This window comes from Argentina silus (genome assembly GCF_951799395.1).
Source record: "Argentina silus genome assembly, chromosome: 7".
NCBI classification, from domain to species: domain Eukaryota; kingdom Metazoa; phylum Chordata; class Actinopteri; order Argentiniformes; family Argentinidae; genus Argentina; species Argentina silus.
Window position 1 is genome coordinate 12,332,145 of NC_139661.1, and position 21,072 is coordinate 12,353,216.

At 43.9% G+C, this 21,072-nt stretch overlaps 3 protein-coding genes across 4 annotated transcripts in view; 2 read left to right on the plus strand and 1 right to left on the minus strand.

Moving 5' to 3' along the window:
• The first annotated feature begins 65 nt into the window (after window positions 1-65).
• On the plus strand, window positions 66-9,270 carry LOC310807206 (WD repeat-containing protein 5-like). 2 transcript variants are annotated; one of them, XM_083673567.1, is made up of 14 exons: window positions 66-182; window positions 915-1,006; window positions 3,477-3,585; window positions 4,038-4,111; window positions 4,871-4,960; window positions 5,435-5,524; window positions 5,737-5,820; window positions 6,275-6,330; window positions 6,407-6,453; window positions 6,958-7,033; window positions 7,132-7,165; window positions 7,742-7,816; window positions 8,212-8,299; window positions 8,765-9,270. In XM_083673567.1, the coding sequence occupies exons 2-14, from the start codon at window positions 947-949 to the stop codon at window positions 8,863-8,865; spliced, it is 984 nt and encodes a 327-aa protein (XP_083529693.1). In that variant the 5' UTR covers window positions 66-182; window positions 915-946; the 3' UTR covers window positions 8,866-9,270. The 2 variants fall into 2 exon arrangements, with proteins under 2 accessions (XP_083529693.1, XP_083529692.1); XM_083673566.1 differs by lacking the exon at window positions 66-182 and adding an exon at window positions 589-674.
• A 3,524-nt stretch (window positions 9,271-12,794) lies between these two features.
• Window positions 12,795-19,478, plus strand: LOC310807205 (tripartite motif-containing protein 16-like; the record flags this gene model as incomplete). The annotated part of the gene is made up of 6 exons (XM_083673565.1): window positions 12,795-13,349; window positions 16,839-16,934; window positions 17,166-17,399; window positions 17,525-17,684; window positions 17,959-18,018; window positions 18,189-19,478. The coding sequence occupies 6 exons, from the start codon at window positions 12,795-12,797 to the stop codon at window positions 18,704-18,706; spliced, it is 1,623 nt and encodes a 540-aa protein (XP_083529691.1). The 3' UTR covers window positions 18,707-19,478.
• Window positions 19,479-20,196: 718 nt separating this feature from the next.
• Window positions 20,197-21,072, minus strand: part of rgs3b (regulator of G protein signaling 3b) — a 13,201-nt gene continuing 12,325 nt past the window's right edge. The window contains exon 16 of the mRNA XM_083673076.1: window positions 20,197-21,072. This exon is cut by the window's right edge and continues 623 nt beyond it. The gene's annotated coding sequence lies outside the window, so the exon portion shown is untranslated.

Genomic DNA, 21,072 nt, shown 5'->3' on the forward strand with positions numbered 1-21,072 from the left:
AAAGGGAACATATTGCTGAAACCGATCGATTGATATCATATTCAACATTATTCATTTGATCGGTTGCAAACGAAGGCCACGTATTAGATATTCAAAAAAAAAAATACTTAAACACACTAGACCCAATGGGGTTTAGAAAATACATTTCGTACAACAGTAAGAAATGAATATCATATAAAAAAGTAAGAATTTGGAATGTAGCATGTTGCATATGTAGCAATGTTGCATATTTATTGATATACATTTGTTATTTCGATTCTTATTAACATTGTCCTTTAATCTGTAAATTTATTAACAAGCAATATAGATAACAAATATTAATTTTACCGTGTGTGTGTGTGTGTGTGTGTGTGTGTGTGTGTGTGTGTGTGTGTGTGTGCATGATCAGTGATCAGGAAAAAAATTGACTTAATATTATTTTGAGGGGGCGCAACAATCCAAAATCCAAGAGAAACAGAATCATAAGATTATAAAATGTAACCAGCAGGCCTACTGTCAATGTCAGTGTGAGAACCTCGCCGTGGCTTCGTTTGTCCCTTGTCAGCCGTTGTAGGTAATGTAAACTTTACTTTCGCACATGCGCAGTAGTGTCAATCTGACCTGTCACATTCTTAGCATCTCTGGCTAAGCTGAACTGTGGGAGATATCTTGGCTTCGCTATCAAAACACAGCAGGTTTGATGATTTCTGAATACGAGGAAGCGCGCCCCGCTTGCTTATTACCACAGTAACTGATTTATTCGTGTTTAAATCCCACCCAGCGTCGTTAGTGATCATCACGCGGTGTTAGCTAGCTAGCTAGCTTCCTGAGTGTAAACTGAAACGAAGCCAGCCCTGCCAGCAGTCAGATAAACTCTGTGTAGCCAGGAGCCGCTGTACCCCCTTTATGTTTTTCTGATCAGCTGTCATTTCCAGCAGCCATCTCAACCAGCTGAGCTGTAGTCGACATGGCAACAGAGGAGAAGAAACCAGAGACAGAGTCCAGTAAATCCCAGTCGTCATCTAAGGTAGGTGATATAATAACATAAGTCTACTAAGGTAGGTGACATCATAACATAAGTCATCTATGGTAGGTGACATCATAACATAAGTCATCTAAGGTAGGTGACATCATAACATAACAGTCATCATAACATAACAGGATGACGTAGGTAATTTGTTGGAATTCTCTACACCGCGGCCATTGTTCATGGACTGTCATTCCAAAACAATAGTTTAAACTTGAGGTTTTAAAAAAAGCTTTAAATAAGACTGCACGCATATCAACCAACCTGCGTCCCTAACTACGCATAGCCTAGCATACCTCCATACTGCCACGCTGCGCTGAATTCCTCCCCTCGTCACGGCCCTAAATGCCTCCAGTGGGCCGAGAACTGAAGAAATCCAGGCTTCAATGCCGCAGTGGGCTCTGATCTCGGAGCCCTCGCGGGTAAGTAGCCTGTCCCCTCCACCCGAGAGCCTGCTATCGCTTGCCAGCTAGCCTGCTAACTAACCCACTAGCTTACGAGCTGGTCCATCCAAACAGCGACCCCTCCGCTCACCCTTTCTAGCCTATTGCCTGTACATACCCTGATACTGGCCAAGGTTTTCTGTCTCCCCCAGCACCATCATACCTCCCCTCACCTGCACACCTGGCTGCAACTCCTGTCATCTATTTAGCCAGAAGATAGTCGAACGAGAAGCCAGAATAACAAATCTGTACCAGATTGAGATGGATGAACAGTTTATTGACTCATTTGTCTCTGTGGGTCCTCCTCGCCCATATACAGACATCGGGCAGCTTGACTCTACTCTCCCCTGCATTGATCCTGTCCCTGGCCTCGCTGGCGCTCCCTGGTCTCTGTTGGGTGCCAAGCCCAATCTGCTGACCAACTCTACTCCGCACCAGCCTGAGCCACGGCAAACAGTTGGCAGGGGCAGGGGCAGGGGCAAACATCATGGAAGGCATCCAGGCTCTACAACTGGAAAACGGTTTTGCCATACTGATGGATGATGAGGAGTTCCCACCCCTGGCTGACCACCTTCCTCCACCGCTGGTGTCTCATGCTGTCACCTGCCCCGTGCCCCTGTCGCATCCCCCTAAACCCCCTCGCCAATCTGCTCCCCCCAAGCCCCCCGCCCAATCCGCACCCCCTCAATCTCCTATCCAGTCTTTCTCTCCTCAACCCCCCCATCCAGTCTCTCTCTCCTCAACCCCCTGCCTCTCGTCCTTGCCCCTACACACTGTGCCCCCTTGCCCCCTTCTCCCCCCTGACTCAACCACCTTCACCCCTTGTCATTGGCAGCTCTATGGTCAGTGACATGTACATTCCCCCTTCATCTGGCGGCCCCTCCAAGGTTCATTGTCTCCTTGGTACCAGGGTCCGGGACCTCCACCACAAACTCTCAAGCATCCTGGCCTGCTATACCAAGGTTAGCAACATCATCATACACGTGGGCACCAACGACATCAGAGTTAGACTGTCAGAACCTTTAAAAGCAGATTTTAATGCTCTTTTAACCACCCTGCTGAACACTGGAAAATTGATCATCATCATCTCTGGGCCCTTCCCTACCTACCAGAGGGGTGCTGAGAGATGGTCCAGACTGTCCCTTCACACCTGGCTACAAGGTTACTGTGCTTCTGTAGGGGTCCCCTTTGTCAACAACTTTGACCTGTTCTAGGAGAGGCCCAGCCTACTGAAGCATGATGGTCTCCACCCAGAAGACTGATGCCAAAGCCATAAAGTTCCTTCATATTTTCGACAGCTTCGAGTTAATGCAGCATGTTACTGGGTCTACCCACAACCTCGGTGACACTCCTGATCTAGTCATCTCCAGAGGGAGAAATGTCACTGATCTATTGGCGAACGATATTAATGTGTCTGATCATTATTGTGTATTTTTTAATGTCCGATTAAATTCATAACATAACATTCATCTATGGTAGGTGACATCATAACAGTCATCTAGGGTAGGTGACATCATAACAGTCATCTAGGGTAGGTGACATCATAACATCAGCCATCTAGGATAGGCGACATCATAACATAACAGTCATCTAGGGTAGGCGACATCATAACATAACAGTCATCTAGGGTAGGCGACATCATAACATAACGGTCATCTAAGGTAGGTGACATCATAACAGTCATCTAGGCTAGGTGACATCATAACAGTGATCTAGGGTAGGTGACATCATAACATAACAGTCATCTAATGTCGGTGACATCATAACAGTGATCTAGGGTAGGTGACATCATAACTATGTGTCACAGCTTACACACTGCTATGCTAGCTCCAGATCCAATACACTCAGCACTAGTCCTGTGTAACAGTTAAATAGATGTATTCTGTTATCCACCTCTCCTCATCCACCTCTCTTCTCCTCCTCATCCCTCTCTCCTCTCCGCCTCATCCCTCTCTCCTCTCCGCCTCATCCCTCTCTCCTCTCCTCCTCATTGCTCTCTCCTTTCCTCCTCATCCCTCTCTCCTCAGTCAGCCCCAGCGAAGCCCAACTATGCTGTGAAGTTCACTCTGGCAGGCCACACCAAGGCCATCTCCTCTGTCAAGTTTAGCCCCAGCGGAGAGTGGCTGGCCAGCTCCTGTAAGACCTGCTGCTTCACACCAATCAAACAAACTGTATTTACTATTAGTATCAAGCACATTTCCTACATAAATAGAATGTGTTGCACTTCCTGGAAAAATAACAACAGTTTAAAACAGTAACCACAAGACAACTCATGTCCAAACATGGAAATGCTGAATCATATGTGACCTGTGGTGTGTGGGTGTGGGTGTGGGTGTGGGTGTGTGTGTGTGTGTGTGTGTGTGTGTGTGTGTGTGTGTGTGTGTGTGTGTGTGTGTGTGTGTGTGTGTGTGTGTGTGTGTGTGTGTGTGTGTGTGTGTGTGTGTGTGTGTGTGTGTTACCTTCTCTGTGTGACCTGTGTTGTGGTGTGTGTGTGTGTGTGTGTGTGTGTGTGTGTGTGTGTGTGTGTTATCTCTGTGTGACCTGTGGTGTGTGTGTGTGGTGTGGTGTGGTGTGTTCTTGTCTTCCAGCCGCTGATAAGCTGATAAAGATATGGGGAGCGTACGACGGCAAGTTTGAGAAGACCATATCAGGACACAAGTTGGTAGGTGATGACCTTCTAACCAGGCAGCTGGTAGATGATGACTTTCTAACCAGCTGGTAGGTCATGACCTTCTAATCAGACAGCTGGTAGGTGATGACCTTCTAACCAGACAGCTGGTAGATGATGACCGAAACAGCTGGTAGATGATGACCTTCTAACCAGCTGGTAGGTGATGACCTTCTAATCAGACAGCTGGTAGATGATGACCTTCTAACCAACTGGTAGGTGATGACCTTCTAACCAGACAGCTGGTAGGTGATGACCTTCTAACCAGACAGCTGGTAGGTGATGATCTAACCAGACAGGGTCATTTCAATCAGCCCTGGAGGGAAGAGCATTATATAGTATTATTATAGTTATGTTATAGTTACAGTTTATATAGCATTATATAGTTGGCCTGAAAAACATTTATATTGTATTATTATAGTTATAGTTATATTATTGTTATTGTTATAGCATTATATAGTTTCCCTGAATACCAAATAGGGAGGAGTGGATGGGGAACAGTAGTCAGCAGTGTGATTAGGTTGTCATGGTGCTGTTTCTAGTTGTCTAGTTGCTACAGTAGGGGTCAGGGGTTCATATAGGACCTGACAAGTCCTGTGTTATGTCTCTCCTCATCCCTCTCTCCTCCTCCTCATCCATCTCTCATCTGTCTCCTCCTCATCTGTCTGTCCTCCTCCTCTCCTCTCCTCCCCATCTCTCCTCCCCTCCTCTCCTCCTCCTCTCCCCTCCCATCCTCCTTCTTCTCTCCACCAGGGCATCTCTGACGTATCGTGGTCGTCAGACTCCAACCTCCTGGTCTCAGCATCAGACGACAAGAGTCTGAAGATCTGGGACAGCAGCTCAGTGAGTGATTTTGTCTGATATGGTTTAATCTGGTTTAATGTGGTTTAATATTGTTTAATCTGGTTTAATCTGTGTCCAGGAAACAGCCCCTGTATTACCTGCTTCCTAACCACTATTAATGGGTTGGTTCAGGATTTTTAGACAGGATTGATAGTCAGATGATTCCTTACCTTGAAAGAAGTCTGTGGGCCAGGAGAAACTGTCATCTATGGTTCAGAGTTGGTTAAATAGCCGCTACAACTTCAGAAAAAAAAATTCCCTCAACATTTGTGGCCAAATCTCCTCAAAGTAACATCCTACCATGTCAGAGAGTTAAGTTAAGGCGATTTGGCCTAACATGTTGAGAGCAAGTTAGCTGGCGTTAGCAGCTCTGAACCATGGAACACAGTTTCTCCTGTTGAAAAACCCTGAACAACCCTTTAACGCTCTGATCGAGATCAATAACCTTCACCTTTCTCAACGGTTATCTCATAGGGGAAATGTCTGAAGACCCTAAAGGGCCACAGCAACTATGTCTTCTGCTGCAACTTCAACCCTCAGTCTAACCTGGTGGTGTCAGGCTCGGTGAGTCCCTCTTCAGACCTCTGGTGAAGTGTGATGTTTCTGACATTCACAAGTAGACTTTAGTTGTTAGTGGTTCCACTGTTTCCTTTGTTGGGGTGACGTGTGTGTGTGTGTGTGTGTGTGTGTGTGTGTGTGTGTGTGTGTGTGTGTGTGTGTGTGTGTGTGTGTGTGTGTGTGTGTGTAGTAATGTAATGGTGTGTGTCTCTGGGCAGTTTGACGAGAGCGTACGTATCTGGGACGTGAAGACGGGAAAGTGCCTGAAGACCCTCCCTGCCCACTCTGACCCTGTGTCAGCTGTAAGGACAACACACACACAACCCCCCACTCTGACCCTGTGTCGGCTGTAAGGACAACACACACACACAGAAACACACACACACAACCCCCCCACTTTGACACCAGTCCCACATTACTTGTGTGTGTATATCCACATTAAAAGCCATCAGGACAGGCGAGTGCAAATAACCAAATGACAGATGAATTAATGCATGAGACAGACAGGATTACTAAAGGTTAGCTTGGAGCAGCGTCTCAGATAACCCTAACAGTCCCTACGTTAGCGTTGCCAGCACGAGGGTAATGTGGATGGAAGAACTAGAATGTAAACCTGAATTATGTTTGCTACACTACGTGTGTAGCCTGGGGTGGGGGTGGCCCTGTGTCTGCTGGAAGGTTATTTTAGGTTGTGTTCCTGACTGACTGGTACAGGACATCTTCATGCTAATGCTAATGATCTGTGTGTTTTTCCAGGTCCACTTCAACAGAGACGGGTCTCTGATCGTGTCCAGCAGCTACGACGGTCTCTGGTGAGTCAGGACGCTGCGGTGCGCCGCGCCGCGTCCCGTTCACACAGACGTTGTTGACTGTCTTCTCTGTCCACAGTCGCATCTGGGACACCGCCTCAGGACAGTGTCTGAAAACCCTCATAGGTCAGTGATCATGACTGTTGAAAAGTTCCTGAAACATTAGCTCTGATTGGTCAGTAACTACGTTAGGTCTGATTGGTCAGTGAGTACATTAGCTCTGATTGGTCAGTGAGTACATTAGCTTTGATTGGTCAGTGAGTCCAGTGGTCTGGTACCACCCCAGGACCACTGGACCACCCCAGACCACTGGACCACCACTGGACCACCCCAGACCACTGGACCACCCCAGGACTACTGGACCACCCCAGACCACCAGTCATTCATTTCATGATCCCCGATCCACTATACTGGATGTACCTGAGAATAACTGTCTGGTTCTGATGTGCTGCCTCTCCTCTGAGTGTTGCTGTCAATTCTGTGTGATTAAGTTGAGAAAGAGACACTGACCACTCTGACACGCCCACTGACCACTCTGACCCTCCCACTGACCACTCTGACCCTCCCACTGACCACTCTGACCCTCCCACTGACCACTCTGACCCTCTGAACCTTCTGTTTCTGACTCAGATGATGACAACCCGCCTGTCTCCTTTGTCAAGTTCTCCCCCAACGGAAAATACATCCTGGCTGCTACCCTTGACAAGTCAGTCACACACACACACACACACACACACACACACACACACACACACACACACACACACAGGGTGTGTGTGATGTTAACGGGTGTTTGTGTTTCAGCACTCTGAAGCTGTGGGACTACAGTAAAGGAAAGGTAATGTCTGTTTCTATGGTAACGTCTACATCCTACATGTGTTTCTATGGGAATGTCTACATACTGTGATGCATACATGATGAAGATGATTGTGATGCATGCATGATGTAGATCCACTATTGTCAAAGTGGGGTATGCGGATCGATCTAGGGGGTACGCAAAATAAATCTGTGATTTACCTTCCCAAACAGTCCTGTTGAATAGCTGACTGCAGTCTCAGTAACAAAAATAAAATTTAGCTGGAACGCATTTCTGAAATGTTGCCTGAACATAATCCCGCCTACACAATCCATTAATTATGTTAAATAAGAAAACAAATATAAATGTAAGGACTTTAACTGCTGTAGCTACATTTAAAAATATAAATTCTTAAATTTAGCACGAATATATTCCTGTGCCTATGAGTGCACGAGAGCAGACACCTCTTGACCAATCACAACTGTGTTTATGCTCTCGCATGCTGGGGGTACTCAGTAGGATGTAGAGTGTCTCAGGGGGTACATAACTGTTAAAAGTTTGGGAACCACTGATGTAGATGATTGTGATGCATACATGATGTAGATGATTGTGTTTCAGTGCCTGAAGACGTACAGCGGTCATAAGAATGAGAAGTACTGTGTGTTTGCCAACTTTTCGGTCACTGGAGGCAAGGTATGTGTTTCTCTACCAGCCACCACAACACTGGTATGTCTCTGTCAAACACACACGTCTGATAGTAGATAGGATACATTTGCTCCCTAATCTGGACCGTGAGCTGTTCAACTAGATCTGGACCGTGTTCAACTGTGTTCAACTAGACGGCAGCCTGTTGGATGTTATGTTTCTGTATCCAATCATACGTTTGAAACGGACCAAATGAAAAAATATAATATAACAACCAGGCGAACTTTGAGTCGAACTTTAGTAAACAAACTAGTGTATGTTCTCATATATGTTCATGTATGTTCATGTATATTCTCATGTATGTTCTCATGTATGTTCATGTATATTCTCATGTATGTTCTCATGTATGTTCATGTATATTCTCATGTACGTTCTCTCCTCAGTGGATCGTGTCAGGCTCGGAGGACAGCATGCTCTACATCTGGAACCTGCAGACCAAAGAGATCGTCCAGAAACTGCAGGGTCATACAGGTGAGAGCACTATAGACCACCTATAGTCTGATACTACCATGGTCATGCCTTATATGTGCCACCACAACGATCCTCCTAGTGGCATGACCTGGAAGTTATGTAGATATAGGCAGGAGTATTGGACCTGTTGACCTGGAAGTTATGTAGATATAGGCAGGTGTAGTGGACCTGCCGCAAAAATGTACTATATACACTCACCGGCCACTTTATTAGGTACATCTTGCTAGTACCAGTTTGGACCCCCTTTTGCCTTCAGAACTGCCTTAATTCTTTGTGGCATAGATTCAACAAGGTACTGGAAACATTCCTCAGAGATTTTGGTCCATATTGACATGATTCTAGCCAGGTGTACCTAATAAAGTGGCCGGTGAGTGTATATGTATATAGATGTAGATGTATATAGATGTATATGAATGTCGATATAGATGTATATAGATGTAGATGTAACCTGACCTTGTGTCTCAGATGTGGTGATCTCCACCGCCTGTCACCCCACGGAGAACATCATTGCCTCGGCAGCACTGGAGAACGACAAGACCATCAAACTGTGGCGGAGTGATTGCTAGGCCCCTCCCCCTGCCCAGGAAGATTTGGTTTTATAAGACTTTTGAGGACGACTTTACCTCTGCCAGAGAAACAGACGCTCATGCCCCTGTGCTAGGGCCTGGTTCAACCTGTACATGGCACTGATGACTACTGTCCACCAAGACTAACGCAACTCATCATTATCATCATCATCATCAAACACGGCTATGTTCCAACATCCACACTAGCATGTAGCCACGTCCCCACTAGCATGTAGCTACGTGTTGTGTTAATGTTGATATTGGAATCCAGCCATCCAGTAGCATTATTCAGTATCCTCCTGTTCCATGTGTACTTTTAAGTCGTTTTCAGTTGTCTCCAACCTGAGAACTATGTAAGGCTCTTTTCAATGCTTTCATTTGGAAATAAAGAATCTTGTTACAGAATGACAGTGCTCTCACATTTCCTGAGGCAAAGCAGGGTTTGGAGTTGTTGGGAATATTCTCAGACATGAACTATTGAATAAAGTCGTACAATTGTGGTGGAGGTGTTATATTTTAGAGAGTAGATTATATTACACATTTATACAAAAGTAACATCCAAAACATGAAAAACGGCTTGAATGTGTTCCAGCTACAGTGGGGAACATGCCCTTATGGTAAGGCAGGTTGTGGAAATTTACTGAGTATTGTTGCTGGGCAAAAGCTGAGCAAGGCTTGAAGGTTGGAAATAGACTGTGGGTGAAAACAGGCTCGTGTAAGAATAACTGATCAAAACCACAAAACCCGTCCTAAATAGTTTTGTAGAAGTGCCTCACATGTTTTCAGCACTATATGTTCCAACCACCAACACCTGCGTTTGTGCCCTGGTTAGGCTATCTCCCTGATAAAGGAGGAAGTTGCTGAGCTGCGTGTCAGAGATTTTCACTGAGCTCTGTCTGGTGTGTCTCTCTGCAAGTGGAATAAAGACTTATATTGTGACTTAAAGCCCTTTGACCCTTAAAGCCCTTTGACCCTTAAAGCCCTTTGACTCTTAAAGACTTTTGACTCTTAAAGACCTTTGACTCTTAGTCTCACCTTTACCAGAAGTAATCAGGTGGAGATTTCCACGACAGATGTTTGAGTGACAGATGGTCATAGATGGGAACCCAGAGAGAAACGTCAAAGCTTCTTTCAAAGGAAGCCGGCAAATGAAGCCGGCAAATGAAGCCGGCAAATGAAGCGCAAATGTAAAATCAGCACTGTAAACGTAAAAACTTCTTTGTAGTCTAATTTCTGCAAATCCAACCCCTCTGTTACGATGATGGATTAACATTTACATGGCAGCAGCGTAGGCTTATGTAACACAGCAAAGGACTTTCGCTCGGAAAAAAAGGTGTAATGTGTAAATTAATATCATCAGTAGTTTTCTATTTTATAGTACAAACCTGAATCGCCACAACACCACACACCTGCCCCTTACCTCTGCCCACCTCTCACCCCCACCTTTCCCCCTTCTCTGTCCCTCACATATCCCTGTCTCACTTCTCCTCCTCTGCCTCTCACCTCTCTCTTCCTCTCCTCCATCCCCACCTCCCCCTCTCTCTTCCTCTCCTCCATCTCCACCTCCCCTTCTCCTACCCGGTCTGACCTCACCCTCTCTCTTCCTCTCCTCCACCCCACCTCCCCTCTCCTACCCGGCCTGACCTCACTCTATCTTGGCCTCACCCCACACCCCTGCGCGAGGCCTCCAGGACAATTTGCTCTAACTCTGGATTTGGTTCTGCTCAATGTTTCCCAGCAAACACACTTTATTTGCCCTGTATTGCCCAATATACAGGACTCTTATGGCCTGCTCATGCTGCATGATGGATAGGCTGGGAGTTAGAAGTAGGTACAGTGTATATTGTGGTGATGTATCTATCGCTGTAATGTCCTCTGCATGGAGCCTACTTCAAGTTTAGTGACCCCATCTTGATGACGAGCGACTTGTCGGTTGTGTGTAAGGGCATGCCTGCCACTCACTCCTGCTCACCTGTCATGGACACAAACCGCATGAAGCCCAACCCCGGAGGACAAAAACGTTTCATCCTTAAAAACGTCATTATTTCATTCTAATATAATTGGATTTGGATTTGATACATTTATACAAAAGTAACATTCAAAACATGAAAAACGGCTTGAATGTGTTTCAGCTACAGTGGGGAACTTTAGAAATGGTGGAATAAACAAGCCACTTTGGCCTCTTGGATATTTATTTGATATATGTTTTTGCCGCGGTGACTGCCTATCGCCTAAGACCAGACTAGCCGTTGTCCTGCTGTAATGACAGCACACACGCATTAGACCAACAGTATAGTGAAAGTTCCATCCCTTATGCGGTTCCTTTCAGCAAAGACAATGAAGACATATAACTTGAAAACATGCAAGACACCTTCTTCGGGTTTTCGTTACTTCCTGTCCTGCTTGTTCTTGCTTCATCTCTCTCTGCTGGCCATTACGTTCACGGTTGGGGTTTTTTAATGCTGAGATGAGACTGACACAACTCTTTATGTAATATTGATGTACTTCAGAGTTGTAACTGTTGTACGAGCGGAATTATTTACACATCTTAACATTACGTTTGGTCAACCTTTTGCAGCTATTTAACTCCATACAGGAGGCCTAAAATCCTAATTCACACCTGGGACTCAGCATTGACCGGACCCCAACATTGTGAAGTTCATCGATCCCTGGCGAGAGATCTTTTTGTATTTGTCTAAATTATTTCTTGAGGATCTAAAAACAATTATTGTCATTACTAGTTCGTGCACATATTCCTTAAAACGTATATTTTCAATATCTGTCTGCTCAGGCATTTTCGTCTTAGTACTTTGTCGACGGTCAAATCAGAACTCCAGTACTTTACACCTTTTTGCCCCAAACCTGAACGAAGAAGTAAACAATGTTAACGTGTAGCATGGAATGGGCGTAGCGTTGCCTGTCGCCCTTCTGTTTGGTACATGATCAACCTGTTTTGGAGGGCACTTGAATCATGAAATGTCATCGTCGCGGTGTAAGTGACTTTGTTCAAGCCTGTTTTTATGGTCAAACATTGTAATGATTGGAGAAATTGGCTAGGAGAGAATCTATATCCTAAGGGAAGTGGCTATAGTTTCTAAAAAATTATGCATAATCTTGACTTCCAAGAAACAACTTCACCTGTTTATTTGTGTGCGTCTCTTATCTGTCTTGGTTTACTAAATACTGGCAGTTTTCATCTTTAACGATGGCATCAGTGATGTCAGTGCAGTGAATGCAAGTAAACTCAGTTTGAACCTTTTTATTTTGGTGAATAGGGTTTACCCACCTTTTATGCTTGGTCTGTTATTTGCAAACTCATCTGATCCATATTCTAGAAGTGTTGCTGAGTAGAGTGGTACCAGAGATTAATTTAAATCTTTTAAAAATAGTTTTGCACAGTCCATTATGTGTGTCCTACACAGTGCAGATGGGTCACTTTGAGGTGTGTGGCCGGAGTAAATAGCCAACAACATGAGTTAAGACATCGCTTTAGTTTAGTGGTAGCAGAGACTAGTTATCTTTGAAAAATATTTCTGTACAGTCCAGTTTATACAAATATAATCGGCATGTGTACAATTAGATGTAATTGCACCAATTTGTACATTTTAAAGATCAAAATGACTTTCAAAATTGTATATACTTTCTGTTGGGTAATTTGTCCTTATTTCAGCAAAAATACGAGAAAATATTGTGATCCCATCACTTTCCATTCATGTTTTAATGTGCGCTTTTATTTTGAAGTCGCGAAAACGGTGAAAAGCGAGAAGGTATTCGAGCTCAGAGAACAACACACACACACACACACACACACACACACACACACACACAGTAGTCCCTCCCATAAGCACAAACATTTCTAGAGAAACTAAACTTATCTCTGACACTCTGCTGTTCAGTCTGGTAGTGTGTGCAGCAAAATGGCAGAGAGCATGGACGTCATCAGTTGTCCGATCTGTATGGATCTATTGGAGGATCCGGTGGCTATTCCCTGTGGACACAGCTACTGTATGGGCTGTATTAAGGGCTTCTGGGATCAGGATGATCAGATCAGCTGCCCCATGTGTAATGAAAGCTTTATCCCAAGGCCTGTTCTGAGGGAAAACAGTCTGTTGGCTGAATTAGTGAAGAAACTGAAGAAGACAGGACTCCAAGCTGCTCTTCCTGCTCACTGTTATGCTGGACCTGGAGATGTGGCATGTGATGTCTGCACTGGGAGAAAGCAGAAAGCCCTCAAGTCCTGTCTGTTGTGTCTGGCCTCTTACTGTGAGACTCACCTCCATCCCCACTATGAATTTCCTGCCTTTAAGAAGCACAAGCTGGTCAAAGCCTCCACACGACTGCAGGAGAAGATCTGCTCTTGTCATGACAAACTGCTGGACGTTTTCTGCCGTACTGATCAGCAGTGTATCTGTTATCTGTGTACAATGGATGAACATAAAGGCCATGATATCGTCTCAGCTGCAACAGAAAGGACTGAGAAAGAGGTAAGAACCAGAGCTACTCATTAATGACTGATAAACGTAGAACACATCTAATAGAAAAGGACAATAACTAATTTAGATTTTGATAGGTCAATATCATATCATTGTACTTTGTCTCCCGGTAATTGACCCTATGCCAGAAGGTCCCGGACCAGCCCTCCGTCCAACGGGTTAGATCCTCAACCTAAAGAGTCTTACCCTAATAGGTTCCCAAAGATATACTTAGGCTGGTGTCGAATAGATTCACCCTGCTGTTAACCGTCTACTTCCCACAGTTTCCGCTGCAGCAGCTTACTGCTATGCTCTGTAAGAGACCTACAAATCAGAACACAGCATATGAAAGCCCCAGTGGTTAACAACGGCTCTATTCTTATATGAGTGCCAGTTGGTGTGGTTGCAGGAATTTAATTTATAGATGAGGACAATTCATCAAAAGGAGATATCTCAATAAGGTGGCTAGAAAAACCATTCAGATCCTATGATGTAACATGCACAGTTAAATCTAACTTTTTATCATTAACAAGGATCATCTTAGGTGACAATTACAATACTATGTATAAATCTAATTAAACCTTTCCTTTGTATGCAGGGTTGTTCTTATTCAAGCATTAAGCGTTACAGCATGACAACTCAAGGTAATACAGTACCTTGCAATACAGTAATTTAATAAATAAATTAAAGGCAACAAAAGGAGTAAAAAGATATTAAAGTAAATAAAAGGAATAAAATATATTAAAGTAATTAAAGTAAATAAAAGGAATAAAATAAATTAAATCTTACCCTATCAGCATGGCAAATGTATTCATGTACTAGACAAATTCATTAAGTGGTAAAAATTAATAATGCAGGGTTGTTCTTTATTCGAGCATTAAGCGTTACTGCATGGCAAATTTACTCATGAACCAGAAAATTCATTAAGTGGTAAAATCAATAATTTTATAGGAAAATAAAATAAAATAAATTATAACCTCTTACCCTCAACTTTCCCTACTCCGTCTAACTTGGTATAAATTTAGATAGGCTCCATCCAGCATCAACTTCTGCATCCACCGAGTGCTATAAGTTCCTCTGTCAGCCCGATATGATGACTCCGGTATATCAGCCGAGGGACTTCTCGATTCCCAGTCTAAGTAAAGTAACAAGAACTAAAATACAATTAAAATATATATTTTTTCCTTTAAATGCAGATTTGTACTTTATTAAAGCTTTAAGCGTTACAGCATGGCAATACAAGGTAGCAATAAATTAATCTAAGAAATAAAAAAAAAAGTAAATAAAAGGAGTAAAGAAGGTAATGAAATTATAGTAAATAAAAGGAATTAAAGATATTAAAAGTAATTAAAGTAAATAAAAGGAATAAAAGGAATTAAAGTAAATACAAGGAGTAAAGAAGTTAACGAAATAAATTTTAAAAAAAATCAATTAAATCTTACCCTATATGTCCCTAATCTGTCTAACTTAATATAAATGTAGAGAGGCTCCATCCAGCATCGACAGTGGCCACTGCCGAAATACTCTCGATTCCTCTATCAGCCCAGCCGATTTCTCCGGAGTAGCACCGTGCCCTCAGCAGACGGACTTCGACGACCCACACCTCCCAGTACAAGTGAAGCAGTCACTCAACCTCAAGCAATCCTTTCAACCGCTAAAAGGGAGCCTACTCCGATACCAATAGCAATCCAGGCTGGGGGCTTCCAAGTCTAAACTCTCCAGAGTGGACTTTGTCGTGGATCCCCGGATCAGGCTAGACCTCCAGGTCTCTTAGGGATCCGTCCTCTTTGGAGTCTTCTGGAAAATTCCCGTTGAAATGCACCTGACATCCTATTTTATATAACCTCCCCCGCCTGAGCTGAGCCATCCTGAGTATCCTCCCCTATATGGAAAGTTTCCCACGTGAACATATAGTATTTGACCCATCCTAAACCATCTTGACCGTGTCAGATTATCTTGACCTTATCAAACCACTACATTTCAACTTTTCTCGTTACACATGGTTAAACAGATTAGTTTAATCAGTTAAATCATAAAGCAGGTTAAACACATTTCAACATAAATCAACCTTAAGTCATTTGGTTACAATGGATGTCATTTCATTAGTTTACATTTGAATAGTTAGATTTGCCATTATATCATTAGTCATTCAGTATATCTTTATTGGATTTATTAGTAGTACATAGTATGTTTTGCTGGTTATATTTGATGTTATATCTTTTGTTACTTAAATCATCAAGACGTATTAAACCATTATTACTCCTTAAACATGGTCATACACATTAGTACTTCTAGTTCAACTTATCAAACCTCTTTATCCCATTTCAACATTAATCAATCATAAATCGTTCTGTTACTTTTTACTCTGACATCAAACTGTTAGTTACATTGTAAATAGATGCTTTCATGTTACTTTATTCGTTATCTCCATTTGGTATGTGGCAGTGCTCACATTTACCGTGATCAATCACATTGCTTTATTTTAGACCCTTATTACAACATGTAGACTCGCCTGATTTATACTACAGAAGTTATATCGCCTCCAGTTCCTCTTCTCCCAGCTGTGGTACACGACTCGGTTCACCAAAGTCCAGCTGCGGATAATCCATATCACTGAGGAGATCCATGACATATTCCACCATAGGTATCCCCCCTTCTGGAAAGAGAACAGGCATTACCATCTCTGATCCCACCTGCCTCTCCGCAGGGAATGTTACCTCTGGAGCGGAAACCGACATAGTGAAACCCTCAGCAGAATGGTCGATAACCCCATCATCTTCTCAACCCTCTGGTTCAATAAACCCTCTTTTAGGCTTATCCTGTTTCCTCTTATGAGTCAAGCTCCTGGTTTCACTGGGCACCTCTAGTATGAAGCCACCAGGTGAGGCCAGCTCCCCATGCTGGGTGAGGCCAGCTCCACTCTGATTCCTCCCAAAGTCGTTTTCTCCTTACCAGCCCATGTGGTGCTGACATTTCTTCCTGTTTATACGGGAGCCTGCCACGGTCTTGAATGCATCGAATCCCTCTTCTGAAGCTCGGAGTGGCATACTCAGGTGGCGATGCAGGTCAGGGGAGGGCCAGATTTCTGACAACTTCCAGAGATCCAAAGTCTCTTCCACACTCCTTTGTTCGTGTATTGGAGAGGGTAAAGGTTGTTGGTGTTATTCTTTTATAAGCTGGTTCTTGTCAGACAGGTTTTCACAGGTAGAATGATTATATTAACACTCTGCATTTCCTGTCTAGCTTTCTATTCTCTCTGTCCCCAGTGACAATCAGGAGATCTGCCTTCATGACTTTTCATTGTCCAGCGTCCAGCCTTTTCTTTATCAGCAGATTCTAAATGTGATTCATGGAACCAGAAGTGTTCTTTCAATATGAGTGATTACTTATAAGCACAAGACTCTTTTATAAAGTAAAGATGATAGTTTGTGAAGTTATTGTTTATCATAATTCAAGCAAAGTAAATATGCACAGCATTTATTAAAGTGTGTTTGTCCACAGAAGCAGCTGGGGATGAGTCAGCAGAAAGTCCAGCAGAGAGTCCAGGAGAGAGAGAAGGAACTGAAGGAGATCCAACAGGCTGTGGAGTCTCTCACAGTGAGTATTGACCAGAGGAGATGCACCATTTCACTGCTGTCCTCCAATCAGCCACTCTCCAATCCCATTGTGTGTGTGTGTGTGTGTGTGTGTGTGTGTGTGTGTGTGTGTGTGTGTGTGTGTGTGTGTGTGTGTGTGTGTGTGTGTGCGCGTGCGTGCGTGCGTGCGTGCGTGCGTGCGTGCGTGCGTGCGTGCGTGCGCGTGTGCGTGTGTGTCTGTGTGTCCTAACAGCGCTCTGGACAGGCAGCAGTTGAGGACAGTGAGAGGATCTTTACTGAGCTGATCCGCTCCATTGAGAGAAGGCTCTCTGAGGTAAAGCAGCTGATCAGAGCCCAGCAGGAGGCAGCAGTGAGTCAAGCTGAAGGACACGTGGCGCGACTGGAGCAGGAGATAGCTGAACTGAGGAGGAGAGATGCTGAGCTGGAGCAGCTTTCACACACAGAGGATCACATCCATTTCCTCCAGGTAACTACACTGACCCTCCATCTGGAATACTGAAAGGAGATTACTGTTCAGTTAATCATTCATCCTCTACACTCTCTCTCTCTCTTTCTCTCTCTCTCTCTCTCTCTCTCTCTCTCTCTCTCCAGAGTTGTGAGTCTCTCTCCAGTCCCAGTATATGTTCAGACTTCCCCAGCATCATTGTGGGTTCTCTTCAGTTGTTTGGTGGTGTGAGTGAGGCTGTGTCTGAGCTGAGAGAGAAACTAGAGGACGTCTTTAAGGGGGAGTGGCCCAAGATCTCAACTACAGGTGGGCTAAAAACTCTACCTGTAGTCCCTTCACACCATCAACTTGAGACCTAGCCTAACTTTAGTCCTAATCATCACTTTATACACAGTATGTGTCATATTGTATAATAATGTGTCTCTCTCTCTCTCTCTCCTCCCTTCCTCTCTCCCTCCCTCCCTCCCTCCTCCCTCCCTCCCTCTCTCTCTCCCTGCATCCCACCCTCCCTCCCTCCTCCCCTCTCCATCCCTCCCTCTCTCTCACTCTCTCTCTTCCCCCTCCCTCTCTCTCTCTGTAGTGAATACAGTGGATTATTTTCTCTACCAAGAGCCCAGAACCAGAGCCCAGTTCTTCCATTGTGAGTGTGTTTATCCTGAAGTAGCTGACAGTCTCTCTCCACTGATCCTCTCCACAACCCCTGAGATATAACTAGAGAGCTCTAGGAGAGGGAGAGACTCATCAAAGACAGGCTACATATCTGACTCTCCTTATTTCTCTGATTTGGTCTTTGCTCTGCTCTTCTCCCAGATTCCTGTCGGCTCACACTGGACCCAAACACAGCAAACAGACACCTCTCTCTGTCTGAGGGGAACAGGAAGGTGACATGGGTGAAACAAGCCCAGTCATATCCTGATCATCCAGAGAGATTCACTGTCTGGCCTCAGGTGCTGTGTGGAGAGGGTCTGTCTGGACGCTGTTACTGGGAGTTTGAGTGGAGTGGGTGTGTTGATATAGCAGTTTCATATAAAGACATCGGCAGAGTAGGGGGAGATGATGTCTGTGGATTAGGATGCAATTACAAGTCCTGGATGTTTGACTGTGGTGGTTGTGTGTTCTATCACAATAATGAGGTAACTAAAGTATCAGACCTTCAGTCCTCCAGAGTAGGAGTGTACCTGGATCACGTGGCAGGTACTCTGTCCTTCTACGGCATCTCCTCTGACACAATTACCCTCATCCACAGAGTCCAGACCACATTCACTCAGCCCCTCTATCCTGGTTTTTATATTGGTGTTAGGTCCAGTGCTGAGCTGTGTGAGCTGTAAGTGATGCTTTATCATAACCTACTAACCTGCAGATATACTATTTCTTTAGGATTTGATTTGGAAATGTACCATAATGGAGCTTTTGGGGTTGGTGGTATTATTTTGTTGTGTTCTGTTTTGACCAGTGTTGGGGAGTGGTTCCACTCCATAGAGTGCAACTATCAGTTCAACTGCATTTTGCAGTAGCTTGGTGGTAGTTAAACTAAATTAATATCCTAGTGGCGTTTCCTGAAGTTTACTACTTATTTGCCATGCAGTGGGGTCACTGTCACTACACTGCCAGGACCATCCACTCCAGAGGGAGTTTGAGATTTTGCCCTCAGGCCGTTGTTTCAGGGCACCTGTTAGGAGGAATAAAACCTCGGCTGGCCCCCTGGCACCGCCGCTTCTATGTGGATGCAGCAGCCGCACTACTCAGTCACGGCTTTTCACTATCCTGGCGCCCCGCTGGTGGAATGAGCTTCCCACTGCTGTCATGACTACAGAGTCACTACCTATCTCCCGCCATAGATTGAAGACCCATCTCTTCAGGCTACATCTTAACGGTCCCTCCTAAAGACCTTTTCATCCCCACTACCCCCCTGTACAAGTTTCTCTCCTCTTAAAACAAACAAAAATAATAATAATTTTTCCTTCTTCTAGCATTGTGACTGCCAACGGCCCCTGGTGCGAGAATTGATTACTTTTTCTTATGATGACTGATGGATAGATGATTCACTTACTTAGACAAATGTATTTGTTGTAAGTCGCTTTGGATAAAGGTGTCTGCTAAATGCCATAAATGTAAATGTCTTTGTGAACACTGGCTGCAAAACTAATTTCCCCTAGGGGATAATAAAGAAACCTTGAACCTACTCACTACATTTTTCCAAAGGAAAACGTTCAAATGTAACTATTATTCCAGCCCTTGAACTTCAATCTCCCCACTATTTAGTAGTAAGCTACTGTCACTATTTCTTCTCTTACCGCCTACGGTCTCCCCATCTCTCCCAGTGATTTCAGTCACACGTCACATGGGCTGGTCATCTTTCACTAACTGACTGTCCTGTTAGATAAGGTAGTTTCGATAGCTTTGGTTTGACAAACTATATTTCTCTCAAGGGTACCTTTAGTGTAGTTCAACTTCTTTCGTCTAAAGTCATTGGTAATCAAGTTATATACATTTTCAGAGTAGCTTCCCCAACACTGGTTTTGACACACTTCAGTCAGAATCTCAATGGAAGAAGCTGAGGAGAGAGAGTCCACTGATGATGCTACTGCACACTGCAGTACTGTTACTGTCCAGACCTCTCATCTCTCATTCAGAGCTACATTTTGGCCCTTTCTCATTTGTTAGAAACTCGATTCCTCGCATCCTTTCCTTTGTCCTCCACTCACTTCCTTCTCAAAACGACTCATTACTCCCCATTGTAAGACCACCACTTCCCTCTATAGGAATAATAAGTGAACTGCACTAATTTGTAATTCTACATAACTTCAAAATGTGAGGAGTTCATTATGTAACTGGAAGTATTGATGTACAACCAATAACCAAAAGACCAATCATTTGACAGATTAGTTTATTTCACCTAATGTTGGTGGAGCATAAAGCTAATACTGTGGCCATACTGTATAGAGTTAACTGTTAACCATACACACAGGAAAAAAAGATGATTATACCTTTATTTACCTCCAAAGAAACAAAAGAGAAAATGATACAAGATAAAACTCTGTCATCACTGCCCTTGTATGTTACTTATTTACACAACTGTACAATAGTGAATATATAACACCACAACACACTCTTCATAAGCAACGCATGTTTCTACATCTGCAATACATAACAAAAACAGTTATTGTATAACTGCAGTCTCTTTATATATGACCCAGTGTGTTTAGTTAACATGTTATTATATCTACAGTCCATCCACCCACAACACAAATCCACCTGCTACTGAGGTTCATTATGAACACCATAAACTGTGTTTCTGTTATTTTAGTTTCATTTGACATGTCTGTATGTGAGCCCATCAGACAAGCACGGTTATATGAGATATCATAAACAAAACCAAAGTGTATGGAGTCACACAGGTCTCCTTCTTTGTATATGAAACATTCATATTGCACTTAGCTCTGGGCGGTCGGTGTTGGTGGTATTCCTCAGCGAGCAGTGACAGGACAGGCCAGTGACGTGTACAGACCGATGCTGTCACTGCTGGAATGTTAAAGGTCATCTAATCAACTTGTGTAAAAACTGTTAAAAAGGACATTGCACCTTTACCTTTATGAGGCGCTTAGATACAGAGGTACCAATCTAACAGATGGCCTTCTGGGTAAAGTGAACCACCTAGGACCAGAGACAGATGAGGCGTGGACTAAAAAGCCTC